The sequence below is a fragment of the Petaurus breviceps genome, unplaced genomic scaffold, assembly GCF_028583685.1.
Source record: "Petaurus breviceps papuanus isolate PSGF00001 unplaced genomic scaffold, PetGlider_PUasm1.0 90537, whole genome shotgun sequence".
In the NCBI taxonomy this organism is placed as follows: Eukaryota; Metazoa; Chordata; class Mammalia; order Diprotodontia; family Petauridae; genus Petaurus; species Petaurus breviceps.
Window position 1 is genome coordinate 728,895 of NW_027187271.1, and position 27,820 is coordinate 756,714.

The window sequence follows — 27,820 nt, forward strand, 5'->3', positions numbered from 1 at the left end:
GAGAGAGAGAGAGAGAGAGAGAGAGAGAGAGAAAAGAGTCAAGGATGACACTTTGGTTGTGAGCCTGAGGGACTGGGAGGATTGTGATGCCCTTGACAGTAGTGGGAAAGAGGAACAGGGGAGGATTTAAGGGGAAATAATAGCTAACATTTACAGTAATACCATTTTGAGATTATATAGTGCTTTAAAGTTGGCAAAAACACAAATATTATCTCATTCTATCTTCATGACGACTCTTGGAGGCAAATGATATTATTATCCCCATTTTACAGATGAGGAAACTGAGGCAGACAGGTGTAGAGCCAAACACAAGCAGCTTTCCAGAGGGCTGCTGCTGTGAATAGCTTTCAAGTTTCTGATTACATAGTATAGTGAACTCTCTATTTATTCAACAGTAAATTAAAGCAAAACATTGACAGAAATCAAAGTACAACATTCAGAATGTTATGGCATAACAACTTATCACTAAAATGGCCACATAGTTTTCACCAAGGCAGGCCTCCTTAATTGACACAAAGTACAAAGGTCAAAGTCTTCCACCCCTAGGTCACATTGTCTTAATCTCTTCAATCAAAAAGTTTTCTTTCTTCTTAATTGGAGATTTGTTTCCAATCATCCTTAATTAGTAAGTCCTTAACTCAACCATCTAAATATAAAGGTCAAAGTTCTCTACCCCTAGTAAATCATGATCTTCTCAGTTTTCATTAAATACCCAAGGAAAGGTCTTTTCATCTTGACTCAAGGCAGGTTCTCAGCTTCCATGGTTCCTCTTCCATCGTCCCAGCTTCTGCCCAAATCTATCTCACTGTCACCTGAATTCAAAAGCAGACAGCTTTCAATTCTTTGACTAGCTTCTTGTGCAGTTCCTTGTCTAGTTCCCATTCCACACTGATATTTACAGTGTCTGGTCCACCTCAAGTCCTTCACAGTTTCTGTTCCTGGGAAGACAAAGCATAACAAAGCCACTATAACATTCTTCCACATTGACAGCATCCTCATCAATTCACTTTCTGCCTGTGAAATCAACATAGACCAACCAACAAGGTCTGAGAACTCAACACAAATCATCAGTGTAGTACCAGGGCCTCTGAAATCATCAGCAAGACCCTCCTTCAAGATTTCTGTAAACACACAACAAGAAAATCCTCTTATAGGGCTTCTGAACCAGCAGCAAGGTTCCAGGGCTTCTGTAACAACAGCATTGTCCTCTAACAGCAGAGGAATCTGACAAATTAACATCAAAATAGACAAAGTACCAATGCCACACCCATGCCTCCTCCCAGTTCTCCTCTATTCTCATTTCTCAGTTCTTCTCAATTCTCAGTTCAGTCCTCAGTTCTCATTTCTCTTCTCAGTTCTTTTCAGTTCTCAGTTCTCTTCTCTCTCTCCAGCAGTAGCAGCCCAGCCTTCAGAAGCTTACTCCAAGCAGTTCTGGCCTCTCTCAGTTTGGGCTTTTCCTTATATATGGTATTAGCTTCTCCCTGTTCTGCCCCTTCCCATCACAACAGGAAGTTCCTCCCACTGTGGGACTCACAAGCTCTTCATCAAGGTGCTAAGTACCTGTTTGCTTGCCAATATAAATGGATCTTCAAATTCCATTACTATTACAACAGGTTAGTTAAGTAACTTGCCCAAAGTCACATAGATGGTAAACATCTAAGACTAGATTTCAATTCAGGTATTCCTTCTAGTGGGTACAGTTCTCTATTCACAGGGACACCTAGGTTCCTCATAAGACAATGAATCCATTTTTGCACATGTTGAATTCAAAATGTCTATGGGACATTGTAGCAACAACACAATATTCATAACACTGACGGTGACCATGAAAATGCCAGCACAGTTCTCAATTGCAAAATATAACAATTGCTTCATATATAAGATGGAAGCAAAACATTTATTCAGACACCAGACAGCCAAATCCCAACACCAGGAAACTGAATCCATCATAGCAACAAAGAATAGCATAGCACAGCAGGGAACCACACCATCCTTTAGCCTTCCCACAAACATACAAGCCTAGCTGTCACAGCAGGGGGCAACAAACACTCACAAACCTAGTTGTCTCCTTGGGTGTATCCTTTTCTCCCTCCAGCTCTAATTACTCCAACTCCCAGCTTCCTGTGGGCTCTGCTCCACCCTTCAGCAAACTCCTCCCACCATAGAATCCATGTGTTTACATGCAGCCTATTGGGAGAAGGGAACATCTGGAAATCAGGGAAAATTCCCTTAGGCTTATTAAGGGGCAGGGAAGATCTTCAAATTCCCCATTACCATTACAGACATCCAATTTCGGTTGAAAATATGAGAATGGTGGTCAGGAAAGAAATTAGGGTTGGATAAACATTTTCATATCTGAAAACCATCTACATGATAATTGAAACTATGGGGGCTGATGAGATCACCAAGAGAAATAGTAAAATGTGTTCCAAAAGTCTTGGTGCAGTTTTCTGCTTTAATAGTTTAAAACTGTATCGAGATTTTTGGAAGACTCTGTATAGAGTGAGAATAGGGCCCAAGAGAGAGCCTTGGGGGACACCTATGGTTAGTGGGTAGGACCTGGATGGAGATTTGGAAAAGGAAAAGAGAGGTAGGAGGAGTATTGAGAGCAGTGTCATGAAAAAACCATAGAGATGACAGTATGGAAGGTGATAGAGATAAATAGGGAAGTTTTGAAATTAACATTTAGAATTTAAGAAAAAGCAAATGGTAGGAAATGGAGATTCATGATTTTATATAGAATCTTCTTTTTGTATTCTGCTGTTTTTATGGAAATGATGTTTTTTGGTGTTAAAGTACAGAGTAAAATCTATAGGGAATTAACAAATGCATAAACCAGAGTCATCCCTAATACAATGGTTTATAAATTTTCTTGATTGTATATCTCCAATATATGCAAATTTACTTATTTCTAAATTATGTGCATATACTTCTCTATCATATACTTTATAAAAGTTACACAAAAACAGACATTATAACTAAGGAGCTGATGGGGAGCTTGTAACATCAGTCTGTAATATCAGTTTGTAACATCAGTTTGTAAAATCAATTTGTAAAACCAGTCTGTAAAATCACATTTCTCCCTCCCCAGCCTCAGAGCATTAACTCTGCCCCTTCCCTCTGCCAGCACTCTGCCCAGCAACAACTCATGAACTGTTTATTTCTGCTTGGAACAATAACAAGTTACACCTATGAATCTTTCACTAAACCATCTACAAACATTTTAGCTTAGGCAAATGTTATCTCCTCCCAGTATAGTGGCCAGCTGCATCTATGAATCCTTCAATGCACTCTCTATAGGTTAACTCCTTAGCCAATTATACACATACTGAGTCTCTGTTAGCCTTGGTTCCCAACATCCATCTTGTCAAACATGACACTGATGGGTGGCAGACTAGGCACTTCTCAGTCAGCCTTGACCGATAGCTGACTTAGTGAGTTTCAAACCTAAAACCACACCTTGGTGTAGCCCCCCCTTGGGCTATTTCCCAGTGAATTATGGGCAATACACCTGCTCAGTTGATATTAAAATGTTCCTTTAAGCACTGACCACTTCTTAACTTCTCCCTAATCCCACCCTTACTCACCTAGTTAGCATAATTGACATCTGATTTACTGTCTTGACTCCTAAAACTATACCTGTGACTTCTTTAAGTTTGCAGGTTCCCTAAGAACCCCTGCCCGCTGTAAATCGTAACAATAAACTTTTACAATCCGACTCCAAGTTTGCTTGGGCCTACTGAATTCTTTCCAGACTTAATAGCAGGGAGATTCTGGTCATAGATAAGGATCAGAGTTCCTGTATAACCTATTGCCTTCCCCTCCATCAGAGCCACTATAATGGCTCTATAAATAGATGAGATAAAGATGAAAAATGATATTTCCCCTCTGAGATGACCTCCCATCTACTCTGTATATATCTTGTATGTATACCTAGTTATTTACATGTTGTCTCTTTCAATGTACAACCCTTTAGGGCAGGGACTATTTTGGGGTTTGTTATCTTGAGAGCTTATCACAGTATCTGAAGTATATTGCACATACCTCTTCACAGTTGTTGAGAGGCTAAACTGAGATATTCATAAAATGCTACATATAGCTTGGTCCCCATTAGTATGAATAAGGAATTCCCCAGGAGCAGTCAATTTATTACAACACACCGTATACTTTCCACTTCGTTGAAATACTTAATTATAACTTTTAAAAGTATGGACCAATTATTCTCACTAATAGGTACTTGGCTGTAGTAGTTGTATTCTTTAAAAAAAAAAACCCAAACAACCAAAAAAAGAAAAAAGATTATAAAACAGCTGAACTGAGATTAAAGCAGACCAATATTAACTCCAGAGAACAAATGATTAAATTTTCTTCTCTGGGAAGAGGTGGGGGACTATAGAGAATGTAGCATATGCTGTAGGTTACTGTTCCTATTTGTTTTGCTTGTAACTTTGTTACAAAGGGTGGCTTAAGCATCAATAATACTTTTTTTAAAGAGTGTAAGAAATATTCTTGGCTTAGCAGTATTGTAGGGAAGACATGATTCCCTCCCCCAGTTTGCCCAACTGCAAGAAAGATAAGCTGAGAGACAAGTCTGCTGAATTTGGGTGGGGCAGGGGAGAAATCCAGATTCTAATCCCAATTCTGCTACTAACACACGTAACAATCCTGGGAAGGTCTATTCTCTTTGGTCCTCAGTCTCCTCATCTTTCAAATGAAGGTGCTGGAGTAGACTACCAATGCTTTCTTTCCTGAGCTGGTCTTATTTCGCCTTCCACATCTCCAGCCCACGCGTCCAAACGCAAGGGTTGGCTAGGCGTACCATAGAGACGAGGCCGCTAATGTTCTAGAGTAACCGGGGCGGGGGTTGGGGAGAGAAGGAAGCGTCAGGGCGTGTATACTTCCGGGCGGTGTGGCGTTGTATCCCTTGGTTTCAGCGTTCGGGGGTCGGCTCCATCTTGTATGGGCTTACTGTGAGTCTGCGCATTGGTGATGCGTCCCGTAACCCCGCCCAGCCTCCAGAGTGAGGTGAAATTTGGCTATTAATGTTTCTCGATGGCATGGAGGCGGGAAGTTGACATTAGGTTATACTCGGTGATTGGTTATATATAGTAGGGCACCAGAATTGACTTCCGGTCCTTCTCAGGAAGCATAAGAGATGGCGAATGTTCTGGTGACTTGGTTTTGAGTAGTACGCAGGGTAGTTGGTGGCTATGGAGGCCGTGCTGAGCGAGCTGGTGGCCGTTGACGATTTAGTGGTGAGGCTCTGCTTCTGGAGAGGGCAGGAGGAACCCGGAGGCGCATGTCTCTAAGGGCAGAAAGATTGGGTTGGGCCTATCTACCTTCTCATCTTCTGTGGGGACACGGTAGAACTACAAATCCCAGAAGCCCTCGGGGGCCGCCCCTCTCTGGATACCTGCCTCTTAGTTCTGGGTTTGGTGGGGATTGTAGTTTTTCCGTCCTCACAACCCCAGAATTTTGTCAGGGGGTTTGAGGGAGCCTGGGAGAAGATGGAGGCTTGAGTCTCTGAGAAGAATTGGGGGGCAGAGGTGGATACCTAGGGCTTTGAGAGGAATTTAGGGCGGAGATGGATATCTGGCTTTTGAGAGATTTGGGGAGGGGGTATGATCGCGTGGGTCCCGAAAGGAATGGGAGAGGGAGAGATTGTCGCCTGGGTCCCCGAGGGGAAAGGGAAGAGGGGTCCCTCGGGGTGGGGGTAGAGATGGTCTCCAAAATCCTTGAGAGTTTTGGAGATGGTGGGGATGTAGTACTCAGCCTAGGTCTTGAGTCTTCCCCTAGGGAAGGGGAAGAGGAGTGGAAGGTGAAGGCAGGCTCATAGACTTTGTGTCAGAGGTGGAAACTAAAGGATCTAGTCCTTGCCTTTTGGGCTCAGCTCTGGTGATAGCGACACGAGTGTCAACCAGGTAGCTCCTTCACCTCATGCCTGCAGGCAACTGGCAGTGCCTTTCTTAAGGATGTTTGTGAGGGATGGTGTTCCTGAGGAGGAGCCACTGCAAATGGAAACTGGGATGTTGGATGGCTTGGTTAGTTGGGGGGAAGGGAAGAGGGGAGGGAGTCAGTCTTCCAGATTAGGCAGTAGTAGTAATGGAGGACAAGGAAAGGAGTATGCTGTGGTCATGATGTTGTTTCCTAGCTTCTTGTTCTGAATTGTTTTTCTCTCTGGTGGCAGAAATTCGAGAAGAAGTTCCAGACAGAGCAGGCAGGGGGCTCTGTGTCACACAGCACTCAGTTTGAGTATGCCTGGTGTTTGGTGAGAAGCAAATACAATGATGACATCCGAAAGGGCATCCGGCTGCTGGAGGGTGAGGTGCCTAGTTCCCCAGTTACTCTCTCTTTCCTAGTTTTCTTTACTGAAAATTATAACCCTCCTATCCCTCTCCTCTGCCATTGGTCTTAGCTTTTTGACTCATACTCTTGTCTTAGAGGTCACCATAATGCAATCAACTCTCAGTTTCACATATGTGAATTTTCCCAAGACAATTTCCCAAGGTTTCTTTCAGCAGGTCCCTTGTCACTACCCTTGTAATTGGTTGGCAAATACTCAGATACTCATTCCTTTTAAATACCTTCTCTGTTTGAAACCTTTTATTAGTGGCTGGGGGCAGAGTAACAGACTTACCTCTACATGTATTTCTCAAAAATTTTGAGTAAGTGGCATTTTTATATGGAGAATCCTAGTTGCTCATTGATAAAGAGACCCTTTATTCATCAGTCTTTATTGGTTCAGAAACTGGCTTTAAATTTTTCTAGACTTTGCTAGAATAATTAATAATTTGTAAACACTAACCCTACTAGAAAAATTGGTCTGTAAAAAGAACTTTGTGTATATAAAAGTAAGATATTTTTGATGCTGCAAATAAGCATCCCTCTGTTTCATAATTTTAGATTTTTTTTAACACAGTAGTAGGATGACTCTGCAGACTTCTGACTCAGTTATGTGACAGGACAACATGTAGAGATTTTAAAGGCTCCATAGCAAAATATATACTAATATGTGTTAGTACAGTTAGTGCAAATTCAGTCTATAAGTCACTGAGAAGTCATAGAATAAAAAAGCATCAAATTTGGGTAGGATCAGTCAAGGAAGGCTTCCTGGAAGCAACTTTTGTGTTGGTGTTTGAAAAGGGGGAAGGAACTCTAGCCAAATTATTTAGTACTGGCCAAAGTCAAGTAGAAGTGATATGTGTGTGATACTATATTTTATAGTGTTACTTGTACCTTGACTTTCCCTCATGCAATAATTAGTTGGCTGTGAAACTAATACTTCCTGGATCAGTTGCCAAAGCACTTTGAAGAAGTGCATGTCATGTTAATGTCATCCTTGGAACCAGAGAGGGCTGTTTTGGGGTAGGTAGGGTTATTGAGGGCCGAGACTAGGGTACTGACTTTCCCAGGGTCACAGAGGACATTTCAGCCTGGATATGGTTTCTTTCCACCTCTTCCCCAGAACTGCTGCCTAAAGGAAGCAAAGAGGAGCAGCGAGATTACGTCTTCTATCTGGCTGTGGGAAACTACCGCCTCAAGGTGAGGGACCCCTCCCCAGTTTTTCTAACTTTTCCTTCTGGTTTCAGTACTGAATTCTGAATTATTACATTCCTAATTCATAATAGTGCCACTTGAAGGGGGAGACAGGACTGCTGGGGTGGTGTCAGGGTGGAGGTATTATTGTGAGTCAGGAAGCTGGGGGGAAGGATAAGGAAAAGAAAGGAACAGGTACTGAGGGCATGGGGAGTGGAGTGAAGTCACAGTGCTGAGGTTGGGTGCAACCTCAAGTATCAGGTTATCTCTCTTGTCTTATCTCCCCCACACAGCTGGTGCTATTTATGAACTACACTGCATTAGGCTGACTTGGGATGGGTACAAGTTTGGGGGAGTATGACCCTTAATCCAGGAAGAGAGGGAGCAGGGAAGAACAGTGGGGTATCCTTTTTGTAAACACCCACCCATTCTACACAGGAATATGAGAAGTCTCTGAAGTATGTGAGAGGATTACTGCAGACTGAACCGCAGAACAACCAGGCCAAGGAGCTAGAAAGCCTTATTGATAAGGCTATGAAGAAAGGTGAGTCTTCCTTCTTTCCTGCCGCTTGTATCTCTCACCTTTCAGCTCTTTCTGAACTCCTGACCCCTCCCAAGGTACCTTCCCAACCCTATCCCCCCCATCATCAGATTCCCCAAGTTCCCCCTTGCTTAACATTTTTCTCTTAGCCCTGATCCCTCATTCTCCCCAGAAATCTTTCTGCCTTTCAGCCCCATTCCTTTCTCCATGTTATTTCATATGCAACCATTTGAGGAAGCATTGAGAAGCAATAAGTGGTTTACCAGGGGGAAGGGGATTTGGAGAATCAGGTTTCTTATTCAAGTCCTCACACTGTTTTCTTCTCCCCAGATGGACTGGTAGGCATGGCCATCGTGGGGGGCATGGCTCTGGGTGTGGCTGGGCTTGCTGGACTAATTGGACTTGCTGTGGCCAAGTCTAAGTCTTGAGCTGCTCTACCTTTGCTACCCTCGGGACACACCTTTGACCTGCCCCCCCCTCCCAAGATGAAGCAGCCATTTGGGGCCGTGGAGATGCTGATACTGAGGATGTTGGGGGGGGGGCTGTCTCTTTTTTACCTTTCTTTCTATTCTACCCTCCTCCTCCCATCTTCATCCCCTTACCAGTTTCCTTCCTGATTACTTCATGCCCTTCAATTTCTTTCCCAAGACTTGCCCTCCCCTGGGATTTTGTGCTTTGGTAGAATGTAAATAAAACTGAAGGCTCTGGACTGAGGCTTCTGTGTCTTGAATAAGGTGGGGCTTGTTGGGGAGAGGGAGGAATAGAGTGACGAACAGGGATATCATTCCTTTCTGGCATTTCCCTGTTTTGTGCTTTTTTGTCTTATGTCCCCTTTTTCCCAGAAACTACTAATAGACTTAGAGGCCTGTCTCTAAACTTCCCTCCTCTGTGATGTTGAATAGTGGTAGCACCCAAAAGTGGTAGCATGGATCTCTGAGCATGAGGAAGGGCATAAACTAGGGGGTACAGTGGGGAAGAACTGAGGTAAGTAGGACTAAATTTCAAATGTCCTCTGTTGCCCTCTGACCTACTCGGCTGCAGCTGTTAGGATGTGTAGTTTTCCGATGTGTAGTTTTCCGTACCAACTTAGTGGAAGGGGGTGGCAGTGGGTGGGGACTAGTTGCTATGGGTTTCCTCCTTTTAGCTTCCTTTATAGCCCCCACCCTTCCCCTCCTTTTGTCTCCCTGCTTCCTCCATCAAGTCTCTCCTCTTGAGGAGGAAGGGGAAACTGAGGTACCCAGGGCATGAAAATATGTTAAGAAAAGACTCAGGATCTCAGGTCCCTGTTGATTAGGATTTGGATTAGAAGATGGAAACTAATTTTCTCTCATTCCAACTCAGTTATTGCTGTGTTCTTCAGCGTCTCACATCTCTGGTGCCAGGCCCAGCATGGAGTTGCTTGCTTCATCACATACTTCTCGTTCCACAGCCTACACCAGCCAAGTACAGGGAAGGGCCTAAAAGGGAAGGCAGAGGGAGGAGGGAAGGGGGGCTGGAGTGGATACCTGATGATGAGATGAGTGGGAGGTACAAGATGAAGTGGGGCAGACCCTTAAGTTTTAACCAATTCTTGCTTAGTCTGATAGCATGTGATCTTGTCACAGGATCTTTGGGGGGCTCTAAACCAGGACCTAGCAGTAGATGTGGGGGAGTATCATTCCAAGCATTAGTGGCCCTATTCTTAGAGACTCAACAATCCCCTGGTGCTTAACTTTTAAGAATGCTTTCCTTAACTGAGAGTGATGTAAGGCTGATGTCCTACCAACTCTCCCTCCCTGGGGCTGCCTGCTAGGTGACAGGAAACTGGTCCTTGTTCCTAAAAATCTGAATCCTCAGGCCCTAAGGGAGGGTGCAGGTGCTGAGGAGCAGGATCCTCCTATCTCAAAAGGGGCAGGGCACAGGACAGTAGCTTTTAGTTTCTAATCCATCTTCATTACTACAGTTGATGACAAATCCTAAGAACTCTGAGCTCATTAAAGGAGATTAACCACTCAGGATCACGTTCTGGGCCTGTGACCCATTTCCACTCCCACTTTTCATGCCCCTTGTTTCGGGATCAAGTTTCACCAAGAGTCAAAGGTCAACTAATATTAAAAAAAAAAAAGCTGAGGCTTCTGGAGGGGAAGCAGGTAGAGGGAGGTGGTGGATGGAGCTGACTCAAATACAGTGGCAACATGTTCCCAATCTGTAATACCATCCCTTCAGTGAGGACCCAAAGAGCCTGCCTTTTAAGCCTTGGAGTGACTGGGATTGTACTTGTCCACAATCAGAAGGGACTCTCAGGATTCTGTGACACGTTCCCAGGCTCACTACAGGCTGCTGTGTTCCCACACAGGGGCTACTAGCAAGGGAGTCTTAGGACCCTTCACTCTGGCTGTACCAGGGCAGGCCTCTGCCTTCCTTAGGCACTTCCTGCTCTTTCAGCATCCCTGTCTTAAAATTAAGTCTTAGGAAGGGATAGACATGAAGGGGAGCACTGGGTTGGGTAGAATACAAGAAAAGTTAGGGAGGACTACAGTTTAATTCTCTGCTTCTATCCCCCCTTTCTCTAAGTCTATTTCTCCCTCCCAACATGCAAGTTAAGCCTATATAGATACACACCTCCCTCTGCTTCCCCCACACTGGCCCCTCCCTTCCCATGGGGTATCTTCCTGGGTATTTCCGTTAACTCCGGTCAATTCCTCCTCCCGGGGGTGGGAGGGGGGAGGGGATCCCTGGTCGGACCAGGGGTGGAGTGGGGTGGGGGAGGAGAGGAGAGGGTGGACTTTTGGCCTGTTCATTCCATCTCATCTCTTGTCAGCAGCTATAGCTTTGCTCAGTCCTGGCACTAACCTGAGAGCAAGTCCTGGCACTAACCGGAGAGCAGAGTCAGAGACAGACCCAAACTTGACAGAGAGAAGAGCCCCTAAAAGAGAACAAAGAAGGAGACATTGAAAAACCCAACGTCAAGAGAGAACCCCAATCAGACTAACTGGGAGCTCCTCCCCCCAGCCCCTTTCTCATCCCCGACCCTGGTTCCTGGATTGCAGTTTTTATTCGTTCTCTTGGGGTTCCACCCTTTGGGGCATGCAGAGGCTCGGACTCTAGTCTCTGCCTCTCAGGTACCCCTAGACTTCTGTCTTCCCATCATGTCAGTTGCCGTAGAGACATTTGGATTCTTCCTGGGTGTGTTGGGGCTACTGATGCTTGGAGTGACACTTCCCAACAGCTATTGGCGTGTGTCTTCTGTCCATGGCAATGTCATTACAACATCGACCATCTTTGAGAACCTCTGGTATAGCTGTGCCACAGACTCCACTGGTGTCTACAACTGCTGGGAGTTTCCCTCCATGCTTGCCCTGTCTGGTACAATTGGGGTGTGGGGGGAAGGGGGGAAGGGATACTTCACTGGAAAAAAAGAAGAAAGAGCCCCAGAAGGGGGAGGGACAGGATTGAATTTCATTTCTATTTCTACTTAGGTAACCTTGAGAAAGTCACTTAATCTCTAGGCCTTAGTTTCCTCCTCTGTATATAAGATTTAGCACGACATGATCTCTAATGTCCTTTTCAGCTCAGAATCTGTGTTCTTAGGGTTACATCCTGTGCTCTGCAAGGGAGAAAAATGGGAAGGCATTGTGTCTGGCAGGCAGCTTGGTATAATGGGAAAAACTGAATGTTTTTGGGCACCTTGGCCAGCTTTTTTTGTGCAACCTCTTTGGGCTTTAAATTCTTATTTTGTAAAATGGGAAGAGTAACTAGACCTTTAAGAGCTCTGACACTGTTGTTCTGTTTTAAGGTCTCTTCAAGTTTTAACCCTCTATGTTTTACAGTTGGGGAGGGGGGAGGGCAGCACCTGCTTCTTAAGCCTCATGTTTTACCTTGACTGATATTGCCCTGTACTGTGACTTGGTGGGCAAGAATAGTGGCCAGAAATTACTGGCTCTGTGTCTGGGATAGGCATGTTGCATAACCTGCTATGACTCTCACTCCACTTGGGATAGGGAATAATAGTGGTGCCTTGAACGGCATCTGCCGCTCTATAATCTTGAAGGCTCATAGTAGTGACCTGAAGGAGTTAGGATACCTTCTAACTCTGATATTCTTTGTTCTGTGACTCCACCGTATTTAGAGGGAATGACTCTCAACTCTCACCATCCTCAGTGGCCTGGGAGTGGTTCTCACTGTGTGTCCACAGACAATTAGAAGGGTCTCTCAGGATTCTGTGGCACTTTCCCAGGCTCACCACAGGCTGCTGTGTCCACAAGGTGACATCTTTGCTCATAGCTCCTAAAACAGTTCTAGGTGGAAGAGGAGTAGAGGGAAGGTATAAAATGATGTCCTATGGCCTTTATCTTCTCATGTATAATAGTGTCACTACAGCCCCAAGTCTCAAGTCCTGCCTTTAGCTTCCAAGCCTCTACTCTTCTTCCCTAGGATGGGGGTCTACTCCTTCAGGCACCCTACCTTCTGCTACCCTGGAACTTCCTGTCTCCCTTCCCTCCCCCCCCCCCCCCCCCCCCCCCCCCCCCAGGCCTCACACCTGTAGATCAGTGGTGTTGAGTGCAAATAGAAATGTGGGCCCCTAAACTGTACCTAAGGACCTCTGTGGGCCATATATTAACATTATCTATGTTTTCTTATATTTTTATTTATTTAGTTAAATATTTCCCAAGTATATTTTAATCTGGTTTGGTCACACTCAGGAGTGTTACCAGCTGCATGGTGCTGTGTGTTTGACATTTCTGCTGTTACCTAAGATGGGGAGGAAAAGATACTGACACTGTAGGACAATGGAATTACAGGCTTTAGAGTTGGAAGGAACCTTATCGATATCTATTCCAAATTCCTTATTTTACTGAAGAGAAAATGGGCCTGAGAAGGCGCCCAAGGTCACAAATAATAAGCAGCAGAGACCATATTTGAACTTTATTCTTGACTCTAATCCAATGTCTTTTCATTCTTCCATTACCTACTAGTAAGATACACCTACCAAGGGTTTGAGGGCAGGAGAAATCTCAATACATTTTATGGGTGCTTAGGGAGGGTTTTATTGCAGCCCCTGAGCATCTCAGAAGCTTCATCCAAATTCATGCCACCCCAACACACCAGATTCCAGTACTCTGGTGGGAGATTGCTTCCTTTGTGGGAGATTGTTCCTCAGCTTATTCCCCAATAGAAGCACAATTCTCTTGTTTCCAGAATCTCTTTTGGAAGCTGTCTTTAATCCCCTGGGACCTTAGAAGTACAGACCATCAGAGCTGGAAGGGACTTATTATAGTTAAGAATACCAAAGCCCAAATCATACACTAAGACGTTGAATTGTTTCCCTGACTCCTAGACCAAGTTTTCTGTATCATTCTATCACCTATAATAATGTTCTCTAGTAAGGATGTTAGTTTTACCATAATCCTTAAGACTACCTCTTATCTCTGTGGGTCTGAGAGGGATCAGGTTTTTCTGGTAGGAATGAGACCACACTACTGCCTAGGGATGATAGGAAGGAGCTATTCATTTCTTTACCCTGCTGTCTGAGGTGGGGAGCCCCTCCTGGTTGTCACCCCCTTCCCATACTGCAATTCTTGTTGACATAGGCTTTATCTAATTTGCTGCAAAATCTGGGATAAGTCCATTCCCCACTTCTGGGCTGCAATTTCCTCTTTTGTAAAAATGAAGGAGTTGGATGAGAGATGGTTTTTAAGGTACCTTCTACACCTGACAGTTATGGGTCTAAGATTATTTTCTTCCCCCTCAGCACCAAAGTTTCCAGGGTCCAGAGTTGAGGGCAAAGGAAGTCTCATGAAAAGGTGGAGAGAGGAATGGAGAGCAGTCATACAAAGGGAACTAAACCTAGGAGGGAAGTGAAAGGCTTGGAATGGGAGTAGATGCTCCCGGAGTACTTTGTCCTTCCCTCCACCTTGCCCTGCCCTCCCCCCTACTTCTGTAGTCTCCTTCCTGGCTATAAGCCAGTCTCTTACCTCCCTTCAGCAGCTTTGCCCCACCCCAGGAGAGGGGGCCAAGGTCCTTAGGAGTATCTGGCAATTGTTGAGAGAAAGGAGAGAGAATGTCAAGGAGATAGGTGGTGCTTGTGTTCAGTTCCTGAAAATATGATGCTTTAGATTAGGATAATACTCATTAACAATAATAATAATTAATAATACTTATTACCTCAGCCCCAGGATACTGTTACTGGCCCTCCCCTCTTTTAGAAGAAGACAAAGATCACACTTCAAAGTGAGGTGGGGGTTTTCCTGAATCCTGAGGTCAGAGCTGGTGGCATGAACCATTTTAAGGAAAGAAGGGGCTATATTATAGGGAGCTCATGGGGAAAGTAGGGGCTCAGGCTGGGAAGCTGGGCCCAGGGAAGGAGAACCTGCTGTATTTATTTCCTCTGCTCTATAGGGCTAAAGTTGCAATTGAGGCTGAAGGAAGGCATGGGAATGGGGCATAGAAGCATGGAGCTAACCATTATGACCTCTTTACCTCTTTTCCCCCAGGAACCATCCAGGCTTGCCGGGCACTCATGATCACAGCCATCCTTTTCGGCTTCCTGGGCCTCTTTCTAGGCATTGTTGGCCTTCGTTGTACACAAGTTGGGTCTCTGACATCTGAGAGCAAGGCCAGGCTGGCTGTTACTGCCGGGGCCATGGACATACTGGCTGGTAAGGAAAGGGACATAATTGGCACAGAGGAAACCTGGGACATTCTGGAGGGCCCTGACTGGGTTTGTCTTCTTTATCTTGTAGCCCTGCCAAGCAATAGCACAGCTGCTACTTTCATCTTCCACCTCAGCTGCCTTATCCTAGGTATTGAGAAGAGATATGAAATATTAGTAGGACATAATCCCTGCTTTCAAAGGCACTTAGAATATAATATGAAAGATAAAATATGCACACAGATAACTATAATGAAAAATATTCAAGTTATTAAGTCCCTACTTTGTGCAAGGCATAGAGAACACAAAGATCAAAACAAAACTAATTTACACTGGAGTGGGAAGGGAAAGGAGGTACAACACAGGTAGATGTAATATAGGGTAGAACATGGTAGAATAAATGAGAAAAAGTACACTAGGAAGATTTGAGGAGGGAGAGAACATTGGAAATAAATAAGAAAATGCAAGAAAAAGGGCTATTCGAGTTCAGATGAAAGAACACTTTTGACTGAGGGGATAATGGAAGATTTCTTGGAGGAAGTAGTATTTAAAATGGGTCATGAAATATGGGAAAGATTTCAAAATTAAGAAATATAGGGTGTATTTCAGATATAGGTGATGAATGAAAAACAGTTATGAAGTGCTAAGTGCCAGGATACAGATTTGAGACAACCCCTCTTACATTCTAATGGGGGAGACAACACAGATAGGGGAGTAATGGCCAGGGAAGGGTGTTTTGGTCTTGGAAGTCACAAGGATTGAGAGTGGACCTGTAGGACCGTATGACAGGGCAGTAGATTGTCATCTAGAAACAATGGTTGTATTGATTTAATTACTGGGGGGTGGGGAATGGGTGTGTGCTGGGCAGATTGGATAGCTGGATTTGATTTGAAGCATGGCTTGGGCAGTGTGAATTTGATCTTGATCATCAATCTGGACATCTCACTTTGAATAGAATAATTCCCTCAGGGTTTGGTCTCTGGAGGTCAGATGGTTCTTTGGGAGCAGAAGCCAAAGCTTGGAGTAGATACAGGGACTCGATGAAGTTGGGGCCAGCACATACGATTGAATGGGATGTGAGAAGATGAAGAAGCAAAGACACAAAGGCAAGAAAGGGCAGATGAGGTAAGGAAACAGCAAGTCATTCAGAGCAGCTGGAGCCCAGGGTAAATATATGGAAGAAAGTATGTGAAATCAGGTGGGGAAAAAAAGACTGGAACCATATTGTTGTGGATCTCTAATGTTAAATTAGGAGTGACATGACTGAGACATTCGGAAAATCATTTTGGGAGCCAGCCATGTGAATGAGGGATGTACTAGAGCAGGTGTGCTTAACCTGTGTCCTGGACTACTCTGGCCATCTGCTGAAACCTACAGACCCCTCCTCAGAATAATGTTTTTGAATGCACAGAATTAGATACATAGGACTACAATAGAAACCAATTATATTGAAATATTTATCCACATTAAAAAATAAAGTTCATATATCCCAAGTTAACAACCTATGGGAGGTTATTAAATAGACTGAGTCTGGGCCATTGTAATAGCCTCCTCCTTTGGCTTCTTGATATATACACTTAGTGGGGCATCCCCCAAAGCTCCATCCTGGACCTTCTTTCTCCCTCTTGGTGATTTCATCAGCTTCCATGGGGCCAGTTATCACCTTTACACAGACAGTTCCCAGATCTATCCAGCCTTAATCTCTCTCCTATCTCCATCCAGTCCCAAATAACCAACTGTCTATTGGATATTTCCAACTGGATGATCTGTGGACATCTTGAACTTAATATATCCAAAACAGAACTCATTATCAAAGCAAATATATAAGTAATAAAATACAGCACAATACACACTCTTCTCATCTACTTGAACACTTATTTTATAAGTTCTCACAATCAACCATCATTCTTAAAAGGGCACTTAGAAAGGGTTAACTCTTAATATGAACAGTAGTTCTCTCTAAGCCAGAATACTGCCAAGCTTATCAGACTGCCTATCTCAGGTCTGGCTATACAGATCAGCCTATCAGTTATGCACCTTCCTTGATGCTGCACTGTCCAATCAGAAAGAAGCTCACAGTCACAATTCAGATTCTTTTTTTTTTTTTAATCCCTCCCGGCCACCAGAATTTTCCATAGCCTTCCAAACCCCCTCTGCTTTTCTTTCTTAAGCCAGAGGTGGCAGTAGAGAACAAGCCCTTATGAAAAGCTTCACCTCTTTCCAGCTCTAGGTGGCGCTAAGGGCTGTGTCTCTGGCTTGTAGCCCATGGCTAAAGACGTCACTCTTCAGTCTAATCGAGAGTCTGTCAGAGGAAGCCTCTCAGCTGATGGCTTCTGCCCCAGTTCGAGTAGAGCAGCTTTTCTGTTCCCGTGGTGCCTTCACTTCTCTGGTTCCCTTTTCCCGCTATTACTGTTCTTAGGAGTTTTGCCCTCTTTGGCTGTCTTGAATGGCTTAAATGAGAACCATCTGATTGTCAGGGACTCCTTTTTGATTAAAAAACTTAACTCCTTCAATTTTCCCTATTAAATTGAGTCTTTAAAAAAATATCATAGCCTCCAAGTGTTTAAATGATTTCTTATTTTCTTAGTTTCTCAAATGTAAAACATATGCAAATTAGAGGATGTATCCATCTTGCCCAGTCTGCCTCTTTGGTGCCCTCAAAATGATATTTCTTCACACTTACAGTTTTCTACTTTTGAATACATAAAAAAAAAATCTTCCTCTTTGGGGTGGCTATGTTGCCTGTGAATAAAGCACCGGCCCTGGAGTCAGGAGGACCTGAGTTCAAATTTGGTCTCAGACACTTAACACTTACTAGCCCTGTGACCTTGGGCAAGTCACTTAATCCCAATTACCCTCCAAAAAGCAAAAAACAAAACAAAACAAAAAACCCTGCCTCTTTGACATTAAACTGTTCCCAGGCATTAACAAGGTGATCTGAGTCCTCAAATCTGTAGCATTTTCTCTCCCAAACTGCCCAAATCCTATTTGAAAACTATGTTTGTTCATACACTTATTTTAACAGTTTATATTAAAATTAAGGTTCTTTTACTCATTAGATATAAAATATTCATCCATAACAGTGGCAATATTGATGACCAACATAAGTCTCTTTACACAAAAACATCTTTTCTTTTCATCATTAAGAGCTCCTTATGAAAGGGGCCTTAAAGAAACAAGTCTACCACACATGTGTATGAGTATAGCTTTACTGTCACCTCCCATGAGAAACCTTTATTGGTCCCATCCATGTCCTCAATTGACTAGCACTTGCCTTCCTAAAATTACTTTGTATTTATTTACACACATATTGTATCACACTTTGAAGACAAGGGACTGTTGTTTTTGTCTTTGTATTCAGGCCTAGTGCCTACTATAGTGCCTTTTACACAGTAGGTGTTTAATAAATGTTTGTTGAATTGGATGACAAAATGAGAACCTGAACATCGGTGGTGGTAGTGGAAATGGAAAACAAAAGGAATTGAATTTCATAGGTAGAAAAAACATGACTTGGAGATGGATTGGATATGTGCTGCTAAGAATACAGTAGAATACAGAAGGGGGGGGCGGCTAGGTGGCACAGTGGGTAAAGCGCTGGCCCCAGAGTCAGGAGGACCCGAGTTCGGTTCTGGCCTCAGACACTTAACACACACACACACACACACACACAAAACTAGCCGTGTAACCTTGGGCAAGTTACTTAACTTGCCCTCCAAAAGGCAAAAAAAAAAAATATTACCACACCCAGAAATAACTGGCTGTGTAACAAGTTACTTAACCCCGATTGCTTTAAAAAAAAAAATAAAAGAATACAGAAGGGGAAAAAAGAACAGCACTATCTTAAAGGAGTTTACACTCTCCTGGAGAGATATAGTATACAAACAAATAAATATATATTATTTAAGGAACGACAGAGCAGTAGCACCTAAGAGGATCAGGAAAGTTTTCTGAGGGAGGAAGGACATGATTTGACTCCTAAAGCCAGGAATTCTAAGAGAAGTGAGGATGGTGTGTATTCCTGGCATCATTCATAGTGTGTACAAAAGCATGGAGATAGAAAATGGAACAATAAATTCAAGGAGCAGCAAGTAGGCCATTTTGACTGGAAGGCAAAGTGAATGAAGGGGTATGTGAAATATGTCTAGAAAGATAAGCTGAAACCACATTGTGAAGGACTTTGAATGCTAGAATGAGAAATTTGTAGTTGAAGATGACTGAACTTTTAAATTGGAAAACTGGGACTATGGTACCATTAACATACATTAAAAAGTTAGGGGGAAAATCAGGTTTTTGGGGGAAACATAGTATAGCACTTGGGCTGGCATGGACCCCCACTCTCATTCTTGGGCTGGCTCACTCACACTAACCTGCTCTCATATCAGCAGATCTGGGGCTGCTAGAGAGAGAGATCACCATCATATGATTATGACAAATTCTGACGGGGTCTCAGAGGTCATCCTGCTGTTGTGGGGAGAGATACATTTTTACTACTTACCACTATAGTTCCTAAATCCTTATCATTCTTTCCATTTATAAGAAATGGGCCACCATGACACCACTGACAAATATTTACTTAATGATAAGGCAAAAAAGCAATCATTAACATTTCAGTTACTCAATATAAGGCAAATTTAGAAATAATTAATACATTACAATCCATTCATAAACCTGAGCCACATTCTCTCACCAGTGCACACAGCATCTATGGAGATAATACAATATAGAAACCTTGCAAGGGAGTGTGCTTGGGGGCGACTCACAAATCAGCACTGCAGGTCTTGATATACTTAGAAGGTTCAGGAACAATGCCTAACATGAAATTCTTCCCTGCTAGTTGTTCCCCTTCTGGTCCTCATAGCTTTTTTGTCTAAGACTAATCCACTCTTATGCTCTTGAACTGATAAAGCTCTCAACTACCCGTAACAGGACTGAGAAAGTGTTTCACCATTGAATGACAAGCAATTCCTTTAAGCGAGAGAGCTGCGATGCTTCTCAGTTTAACTTTATGCTTAATGCAGATAAGCTTAGCCATTTCTTTACTCAACAGGCTTCTGTCTTGTCCAGTCAATTCTCAGCCAAGTTTCTTTTCATAGAAAAGCAGAATTCACCGCAAAACAGATGCAAAAATTTCCTTTCCCTTATATTTCTCCCTTTCAAACCAAAGAGGGCAGTAGAGAGCAGGCACAGCTTTGAGTGGTCTCACTTGTCTTAGGCCATAGATGGCTTATCAAGGCATTCAGTTCAAATAGAAAAATTCAATTCTCTTCCAATGAGTTCTCCAGGCAATTAACAAAGCAGCGCCTCTCTTGAGCAGGCCCTCAGCACAACAGCTGAAGCCTTCCTGTCAGCTTACTCTCCTGCTGGCTTCTTCACAGGTGGTTTTTTCATTCTTTCAATGCTTCAAACAAGATAATTCTGATGGTCAGTAACTCAACTTTACCTTATGAGGTGAAACTCAAGAAATTAACCTTTCTGTCAGTAATGAAACCAACAGTCTATTTGATTTTCCCATAGTCTCCAAATAGTTATTTAACAACTTTGCCAGTTATAACCTTTAAAACTCTAAAAAGAGTCATATACAAATAAGCTGACAGACCAGTTTATGTCGGTCCATATTTTATGAGACTGTGTTTCTTTACAAGTTGATTTCATCCTTTCCTTCTATACAGTTCTTTTTTTTCTGCTCCCTTTTAGCAACCAAACTGTTCACTTATGAAAGGGATAGTATCTTATATTAGTAAATTGTTTTGTACATTTTAAGTGTAGATAACATTAGAATAGCCAGATGAAGATGTCCAGTAGGCACTTGGAGATGGAGGTCTCATGTGAGAGGTTTGGGACTTATCTTCATAGAAATGATAAATAAAGTATGAGAATGAATGCAATCCAAAGCATATCTTTATTAAGCATCTACTACAGGTTAAGAGACACTGTGAGATGCTATAGAAGATACAAATTTTAGTAAGACATGGGCCCTGCCACTTTATGGAATTTAGTCTAGTTGGAAAGATAAGACATATATAAGTGAACATAACCTATGTGTAGTTTTTAAGGTTTACAAAGTGCATATCCATCAGCAAGCATTTACTAAGTGCCCACTGTGTTCCAGGTAGGGGATAGGAATATCAAGAACAGAACAATCTCTTCTCTCAAGAAACTTACATTCTAAAGGGGGTGGCAAGAAGTGCATATTTAAGTATATATAGAATAAATGTAAAGAGAAAAAATACAAATAAATACCTAGAAGTTAAGTACCAGGCAGTTAAGGATCAAGAAAAGCTTTGTGCAGAAGCTAGCACTTGAGCTATGATTTAAAGGATGAGAAAGACTATATGGGTGGAGTGCATTCCAGGAATGGGAGACAGACCATTAAATTGTAAATATGGTTGAAAAGTATGTATTAAGTGTGTACTATGTCCCAAATACTACAAAGTACTGAAAATACCAACAGAAAATTAAGAGGAATCTTGCTCTCAAAGAGCCCATCTTCTAGGTGGGGGAGGCAGCAAATATAGAATAGTTCAGCTGGGGTAAAAAGTAATGGGGGGGGTGTGTCTTTAGATGGCACTGTTAGGAAGGAGAAATACTGATAGAATTTGGATGGACTGGGATCTAGCTGGGGCCATTGAAGAAGGAGTCCTATGATGGTACTCTTAACAGAGGCAGGGGCAGCTGGGGTGGTTAGGCATGAAGGAAGATGTTGATCTGAGAAGATTCCTTGGTTCCTGTGGATATAATAAGAATTATGAGTAAGCAAAGGAGACCAAGGAGTGGTCAGGTAAGGAGGAGAACCAAGAAAAAGGGGTGTGACAAAAACCCAGAGGAGGCAGGGGCGGAAGGCCACCTGTGACCCTCTAGGTCCTCAAGTGCAGCCCTTTGATTGAATCCAAACGTCACAGAACAAATTCCTTAATAAAAGAATTTGTTCTGTAAAACTTGGACTTCGTCAAAAGGCCACACCTGAGGACCTAGAGGGCCACATGTGCCCTTGAGGCCACAGGTTCCCCACCCCTGAAGCCTAGGAGAACAAGAGATAGATTGTTATGTGTGAGGAACAACAATAAGCCCAGTTTGCCCAGATTGTAGCATAAGGAAAGGGAGTAATATGAATGTTACTGGAAGCTGGAAAGCTAGATGAAGTTGGAAAGATAAGTTGGGGCCAGGTTGTTAAGGGTTATAAAAGTGACTCAGAGGCATTTTGTTTTCTCCTAAAGGCAATAGTGAAGTACTAGAGTTTACTGTGTAAGGGAATGACGTAGTCAGATATACACTTAAGAAAAATAAATTTGGCAGCTGCATGGAAGGTGGACTGGAGTGAGAAGGGACTTGAAGTAATGAGATTAAGTAGGAGGCCACTGGGGAGGAGTGATGGGAGCATGAACTAAGGTGGTGGCTATGTGAGTAGACAGACAGGGTGCATTGTAGAGATATTGCAGAGATAGAAATGGTAAGATTTGGCAACTGATTGGCTATGTGGATGAGGAATAATAAGGAGTTAAAGTATTGCACCAAGGTTATGACCTGGGAAATGGGAAAGCTGATGGTACCTTTGCCAGAAATAGGAAGGTTTGGAAGAAGGGTGGGCTTGAGGGAAAATACTCTAAGTTCCATTTTGTTCATGTTGAGTTTGAGATGGCTGTGACATCCAGTTTGAGATGTCTAATACTTGGTGATGTGGGACTTAAGCTCAAGGGAGAGACTGGGGCTAGATATAAAGCTCTGTGAGTCATCTCCATAGAGATGATAATTAAACCCATGGGAGCTGATAAAAATCACTGAGAGGGAATATAGAAAGAAAAGAGGGGTCAGGACAGAGCCTTGGAGAATACCCAAAGTTTTCAGATGGATGACCCAGCAAAGGAAACAGAAAGATCAATCATACAGATAGGAAGACAACTAGAGAGAAATCTTACAAAACCCAAAGAGTCAAGAATACCTGGGAGGTGAAGGCTGTCAACAGGGTCAAATGCCAGCAGATAAATTTAGACAGAGAGAAGTTTCAACTGAGTGATGAAATAAAAGGGTTGAGGAATGAGTGAAAGAAAAGGAAATGGAGGCAATGAGAGTATTCTTCTGAGCTTTTGGTAGGAAAAGGGATGAGAGATACATATTGATAGCTTGAGGAGATAGTATTGTCTGATGAATTTTTTTAAGAATGAAGATTGCTTGGGCATATTTGAAGGCAGCAGAGAAGGAACCAGTATTAAAATCCAGGATCAAATACAAAATCCTCTGTGTGGCTTTTAATAGCCTTCATATCCTAGCCCCCTCCTACCTTTCTAGTCTTCTTACACTTCTTAGTCTCTCTGCCCCAAACTCTTTGATCTAATGACACTGACCTCCTGGCTCTTGAAAAAAAAAAAAACAAGACACTCCATCTCTCAGCTCTCGACATTTTCTCTGACTGTCCCCATACCTTGAATGCTTTTCCTCCTCGATTTTGGCTACTGGCTTCTCTGGCTACCTTTAAATTCCACCTAAAATCCCATCTTCTACAGAAAGGGTTGTCCCAAACCCTTTTAATTTTAGTGCCTTTCCTCTTTTAATTATTTCCTATTTATCCTAAATATAGCTTGTTTATACATATTTGTTTGCCTTTCTCTTCCTTTAGTTTATGAGGTCCTTGAGGGCAGGGACTGTCTTTTGCCGATTTTTGTGTCCCCAGTGCTTAGTATGGTTCCTGGCACATAGTAGGTGCTTAACAAATGTTTGATGGATTGACAGCAAAAAGGGAGAGATGTATGACTAGAGAGGAGGCAGGGATATTTGAATGGGTAGTATGCTAGAAAATATAGGAGGTCATATCCAACACCATAACTAACCAGTTGTCAAATCCTTTTGTCTCTACTTGTGTTATATCTCACAAATGCTCCTTCTCTTCTCTGATACTTCAACAACCTTCTCACAGGCTCTTAATATTATGATAGCTTTCTGATCTGGTTTCTCTGCTTCATCTCCCTACTCTAATCCATCCAACACTCTGGATTGATTGAAAAAGCTGGCATATTGATCTTTCTGACAACCAGATCTGACCGTATTACCTCCCTATTCAATAAATTCCATTGGCTCCCTGTCACCTTCAGGATCAAATATAAAATCTTTTGCTTGACTTTTAAAGTCCTTAATAACTTGTTCCCTTCCTACATTTCCAATCTTCTTACACCTTACTCCCTGCCATGTACTCTGATGCAGTGACATACTGGCCTCCTTGGTATTCTAAAACATGGAACCCTATCTCCCATCTAACTTCCTTCAAGTCTCAGCTAAAGTCTCATTTTCCACAAGGAGTCTTTTCTAGTCTTCTTTAATCTTTCCCTCTGAAGGTCATCTCTGATTTATCCTGTATATATTTTGTTTGTTCATAGTTGTTTGGGTATTGACTCCCTCATTAGAGCTTCATGAGAGGCTTTTGTCTTTTTTTGCATCCCCAGAACTTAGCACAGTGTCTGACACATAGAAGACACTTAATAAATGCTACTTGTCTAACAGAGGATTTGGCCGTGGAAAGGAGAAAGGCCACCCCATCAGACACTGGGAGGAAGGAGAGAGATGTTAATCAAATGGTTTTAAGCTTAAAGAGGAGAAAAGAAAGAACTTATGGTGAAAATTTTCCTAAATTTTCTAATTAAAATAAGATCCAAGGTCCTCAGATGAAAGGGTGGGAGACAAATGTGGTAGGATTGAGGAGACAAAATAAAATTTGGAGTGTCTAATGTGTGGAGTGAAATAGGGAATTCAATGATAGGGACTGTGACAAGTGAAATCTGAAATAGCTGAGGAAACAAAGGTTTGATCTTTTGAACATATCTCTTTATTAAACAAAGCATAGCAACTGTGTAACAAATTGGGACCAGGCCTCCTCATCTTCGCACTGGACCCCAAATATAGAGGGAGACAGAATTTTATGCGTTAAAAGAAAACAATTAATAGGATATAAATCAGGATAAAAGATTAAGTAATCTGATTTCTAATTGGAGGAAACATTAGGGGCTTTCCAAGTAGAGAAGAGGGATGGTGGTGAACAGATACAGTTTCCAAAATCAGGAAAAGAGGTGTCCCAGTTCCCTCCAAGTTTCTGTGTTTGATCAAAGGAACAAGAAAACAGTAACTGATTGACTAGCATGGAGTCAAGTTTCAGATAAAACATATGGGCTGCTTAAGATGTATAATCGTGAGAAAAATCTTTGCATCAATCTCTAGATCTGACTAGATTACTGGTCAGCATAACCTAGGTCCTTAGTACAGGGTCTTTAAGCAACAGGGAGGGGAGGTACAGCTTCCCAGCCATGCAGGGCTAGGTTGAAACAATGCAATAAAGTTTTCTCACAATTCCCATAATTGAATAAAGTTTTCTCACAAGACAAAATGGACCAGACCCATAACTGGATAGAAAGGGCACTGAGTTAGATCCAGAACTGAGTCACAAGATGGAATGAGTGTAGTTCACTCAATTCCCACAATTCCCTCAGGACCAGGCCTGTGATTTTATTGGTATAGGGAAATTCTGGATGAGGAAACTTTCTCTACCAATGAAGTAAATGCAGGGCTGATCATAATACACACATTCCCCCTTCCACCCCTTCCATCCCCTTCCCCCCCCCCCCCCAGTAAATTCCTGTGGCTTCTTATTATATGTTATACATGATACATATATTAAATACATAATGCTCTCTTAGGCATCCAAAGCCCTTCATAATCTAGTCCACACCTACCTTTCCTTTTTTATTCCCTAACACATACTCTTTGATCCAGTGACACTGGCCTTCTGGCTTTTCCACAAACAAGACACTTCATCCCACAGCTCCAGGCATTCCTTCTGACTGTCTGCCATGTCTGGAACACTCTCCCTCCTCCACTCTGATTACTGACCTCCCTGGCCTCCTATAAGCTCCAGCTAAAATCCCATCTCCTTCAGTTAGCCTTCCCCAGGCTCCCTTACTTCCAGTGCCTTCACTCTGCTAATTATTTCCTATTTATCCTGTATATAGCTTGCTTTGTATATATTTGTTAGCATGTTGTCTCCTCCATTAGATTGTAAGCTTCTTTTTTTTTTTCTTTTTGTAGGGGGGAGGGTAAGGCAATTTGGGTTAAGTGACTTGCCCAAGGTCACATGGCTAGTAAGTGTTAAGTATCCAAGACCTATTTTGAACCTCCTGACTCCAGGGCTGGTGCTCTATTCACTGCACCATCTAGCCGCCCCAGATTGTAAGCTTCTTGAGGGAAAGGACTATCTTTTGCCTCTTTCTGTATAATATTTATTGTATTGTAGCTTGTAGTAATGGGGTCAGAAGTGAGGCCTGTTTATATAGATAAGGAACAAAAAAAAAAAGAAAAGATACTTAACATTACAAGGCAGAATATGCTTTAGCAGCTTATAGGAGAGAGTGAACCTTCTGGGTTGAATATTCCAGGAAAGTTTCATGTAAGAGTTGTGTGTGTGCCTTGAGCTAGAAGGGAAGGGAAAATTTGAACCAAGGGAGAAGAAACAGACCAGAGGTACAGGGATGGGAATATGCAAGGCATGGTCAGGGAAAAATCATTTTGACTTAGATTCATGGTAAACAAATAAGGCTTGGGGGGTGGGGGTAACCAGATTGTGGAGGGCCTTATATTCCTGGATGAGGGAATTTACTGTCATTGTGAATAATGGGGAGGATCTGGCAGATGAAAGTGTTTGAGGACCTATGCTTCCCTTTTCATAGGTTCTCCTTAGGGCTTCTTTCTTTTTCCATTTCCCTCCCGTGCCTTGGTTCCTCTCTTCCTTGTTCTCTTTCCTTCCATGGAGTAAGTGGGGAAGGGAAGCTGGGGGTGTTCAGTGGAGGAGTGGGTGTTGAGGTCTTCTGTGTAATTTTCCCTCCCTCCCATCTTTCCTCTCTTAGGTATTTGTGGGATGGTGACTATCTCCTGGTATGCCTCTAATATCACCCGAGAATTCTTTGACCCCTTGTATTCTGGGACCAAGTAAGTATGGGAACTCTTTCTAGCATTCTATTTGCCCCAGGTTCCATCCCCAGCAACAAAATTTCTCAGCCAGCCCTGTTTCAATCTTCAACTCTCAGGTCTGCCCTGCCCACCTCAGTCTGAACCCACCCACACATCTGTAAGGACCCTTGCCTCTTTCAGTTCCTCTCTTGAGCAGGGGCCCCAGGCCTCCATCCATTCACCATTCCCTCCCTGTGCTGCCCCCAGGTATGAGCTGGGCCCTGCCCTGTACCTAGGCTGGAGTGCCTCCCTGCTCTGCATCCTCGGGGGGATCTTTCTCTGTAGCCAATGCTGCTGCTCATCAGAGAGCCCCTCAAACAGGTGAGCCTGGGGAGGGGGCACAGGTGGGGAAGCTGTGGAGGAGGGGAGGAGATCTCATGGCCTGACTCTTGTCCCCATCCTGCTTGCAGAGCACCCTACAAGGCTCCCCTGACTGTACTGCCCTCCCGGGGCCCTACTTCTCGCTCGCCCGCAGGGGCTTCGGACGACAGTGAAGCAAGCTTCAGCAAATACGGGAAAAACGCCTACGTGTAGACAGGCTTAGGCGGTAGCTCCAGCTCTCTTCTATCGAGCCAGCTAGGAAGGAGCTGGAGGAGAGAGCAAGAGCACCCCAACGTCAGACCTCGTTCCCCCTTTGGCTTCGCCTCAGTTCGGAGCAAGCTCCCAGCACTCCACCGGACGTCTAGACCCCTCCCTTACTTCGCTCCGAATTTCCCTGTCCCACCCCCTCCGGAGAGCTCTGGTTGCACAGCTTTCTCGCCATTGCATCTTGCCTTGGCCAGACTTTGAGAGACCCTACGGGATATGGGGTGGGGGTGAGAATGGGGCGGTAGGAATCCACTGAGTGTGTATTTTGTATAAATAAAAGTTTATACTACAACGGTCGCGGTGAAACAAAGGGATTCCTAGTGCCAGGGCAGGGGGAGAGGACGGGGGTGGGGTGGGGGTGGGGAGGACGACCAGAACCGGGCAGCACACCGGGATGGGTGGAGGGAGAGAGCACGAGTGAGAAAGCAAATATAGGTAGGTAAATTGTGCTCGAATAACGCTCAAATGGGGAGTGGGGGAGAAGGAGAGGGAGGGAGACAGACAATAGATCTAAAATCAGAAAATGAGTTCACATTCCAACT

The 27,820-nt window shown here is 43.3% G+C and overlaps 2 protein-coding genes and 1 long non-coding RNA gene across 3 annotated transcripts; 2 read left to right on the top strand and 1 right to left on the bottom strand.

Annotated features, from left to right (window-relative positions):
- Positions 1 to 364: 364 nt before the first annotated feature.
- LOC138142205 (uncharacterized) lies at positions 365 to 2,416 on the bottom strand. The gene is made up of 2 exons (XR_011163381.1): positions 2,058 to 2,416; positions 365 to 938 (listed from the first exon to the last, which is right to left on the bottom strand). It is a non-coding gene; the product is annotated as an uncharacterized lncRNA (long non-coding RNA).
- A 2,671-nt stretch (positions 2,417 to 5,087) lies between these two features.
- FIS1 (fission, mitochondrial 1) lies at positions 5,088 to 8,786 on the top strand. The gene is made up of 5 exons (XM_069063223.1): positions 5,088 to 5,255; positions 6,188 to 6,320; positions 7,466 to 7,542; positions 7,975 to 8,080; positions 8,408 to 8,786. Exons 1-5 carry the CDS (start codon positions 5,211 to 5,213, stop codon positions 8,503 to 8,505), a joined length of 459 nt encoding a protein of 152 aa, XP_068919324.1. The 5' UTR covers positions 5,088 to 5,210; the 3' UTR covers positions 8,506 to 8,786.
- A 135-nt stretch (positions 8,787 to 8,921) lies between these two features.
- Positions 8,922 to 27,588, top strand: CLDN15 (claudin 15). Its single transcript, XM_069063222.1, has 5 exons — positions 8,922 to 11,422; positions 14,551 to 14,715; positions 26,588 to 26,669; positions 26,898 to 27,011; positions 27,101 to 27,588. Exons 1-5 carry the CDS (start codon positions 11,206 to 11,208, stop codon positions 27,222 to 27,224), a joined length of 702 nt encoding a protein of 233 aa, XP_068919323.1. The 5' UTR covers positions 8,922 to 11,205; the 3' UTR covers positions 27,225 to 27,588.
- The last annotated feature ends 232 nt before the right edge of the window (positions 27,589 to 27,820 follow it).

Bases quoted from the DNA above. Each gene is read 5' to 3' on its own strand.
- FIS1 (XM_069063223.1), top strand. From the start codon at position 5,211: ATGGAGGCCGTGCTGAGCGAGCTGGTGGCCGTTGACGATTTAGTG. The intron at 5,256-6,187 runs GTGAGGCTCTGC...CTCTGGTGGCAG, and splicing joins TGGCCGTTGACGATTTAGTG to AAATTCGAGAAGAAGTTCCA. The intron at 8,081-8,407 runs GTGAGTCTTCCT...TCTTCTCCCCAG, and splicing joins TGATAAGGCTATGAAGAAAG to ATGGACTGGTAGGCATGGCC.
- CLDN15 (XM_069063222.1), top strand. From the start codon at position 11,206: ATGTCAGTTGCCGTAGAGACATTTGGATTCTTCCTGGGTGTGTTGGGG. The intron at 14,716-26,587 runs GTAAGGAAAGGG...TTCCTCTCTTAG, and splicing joins GGCCATGGACATACTGGCTG to GTATTTGTGGGATGGTGACT. The intron at 26,670-26,897 runs GTAAGTATGGGA...TGCTGCCCCCAG, and splicing joins CCCTTGTATTCTGGGACCAA to GTATGAGCTGGGCCCTGCCC.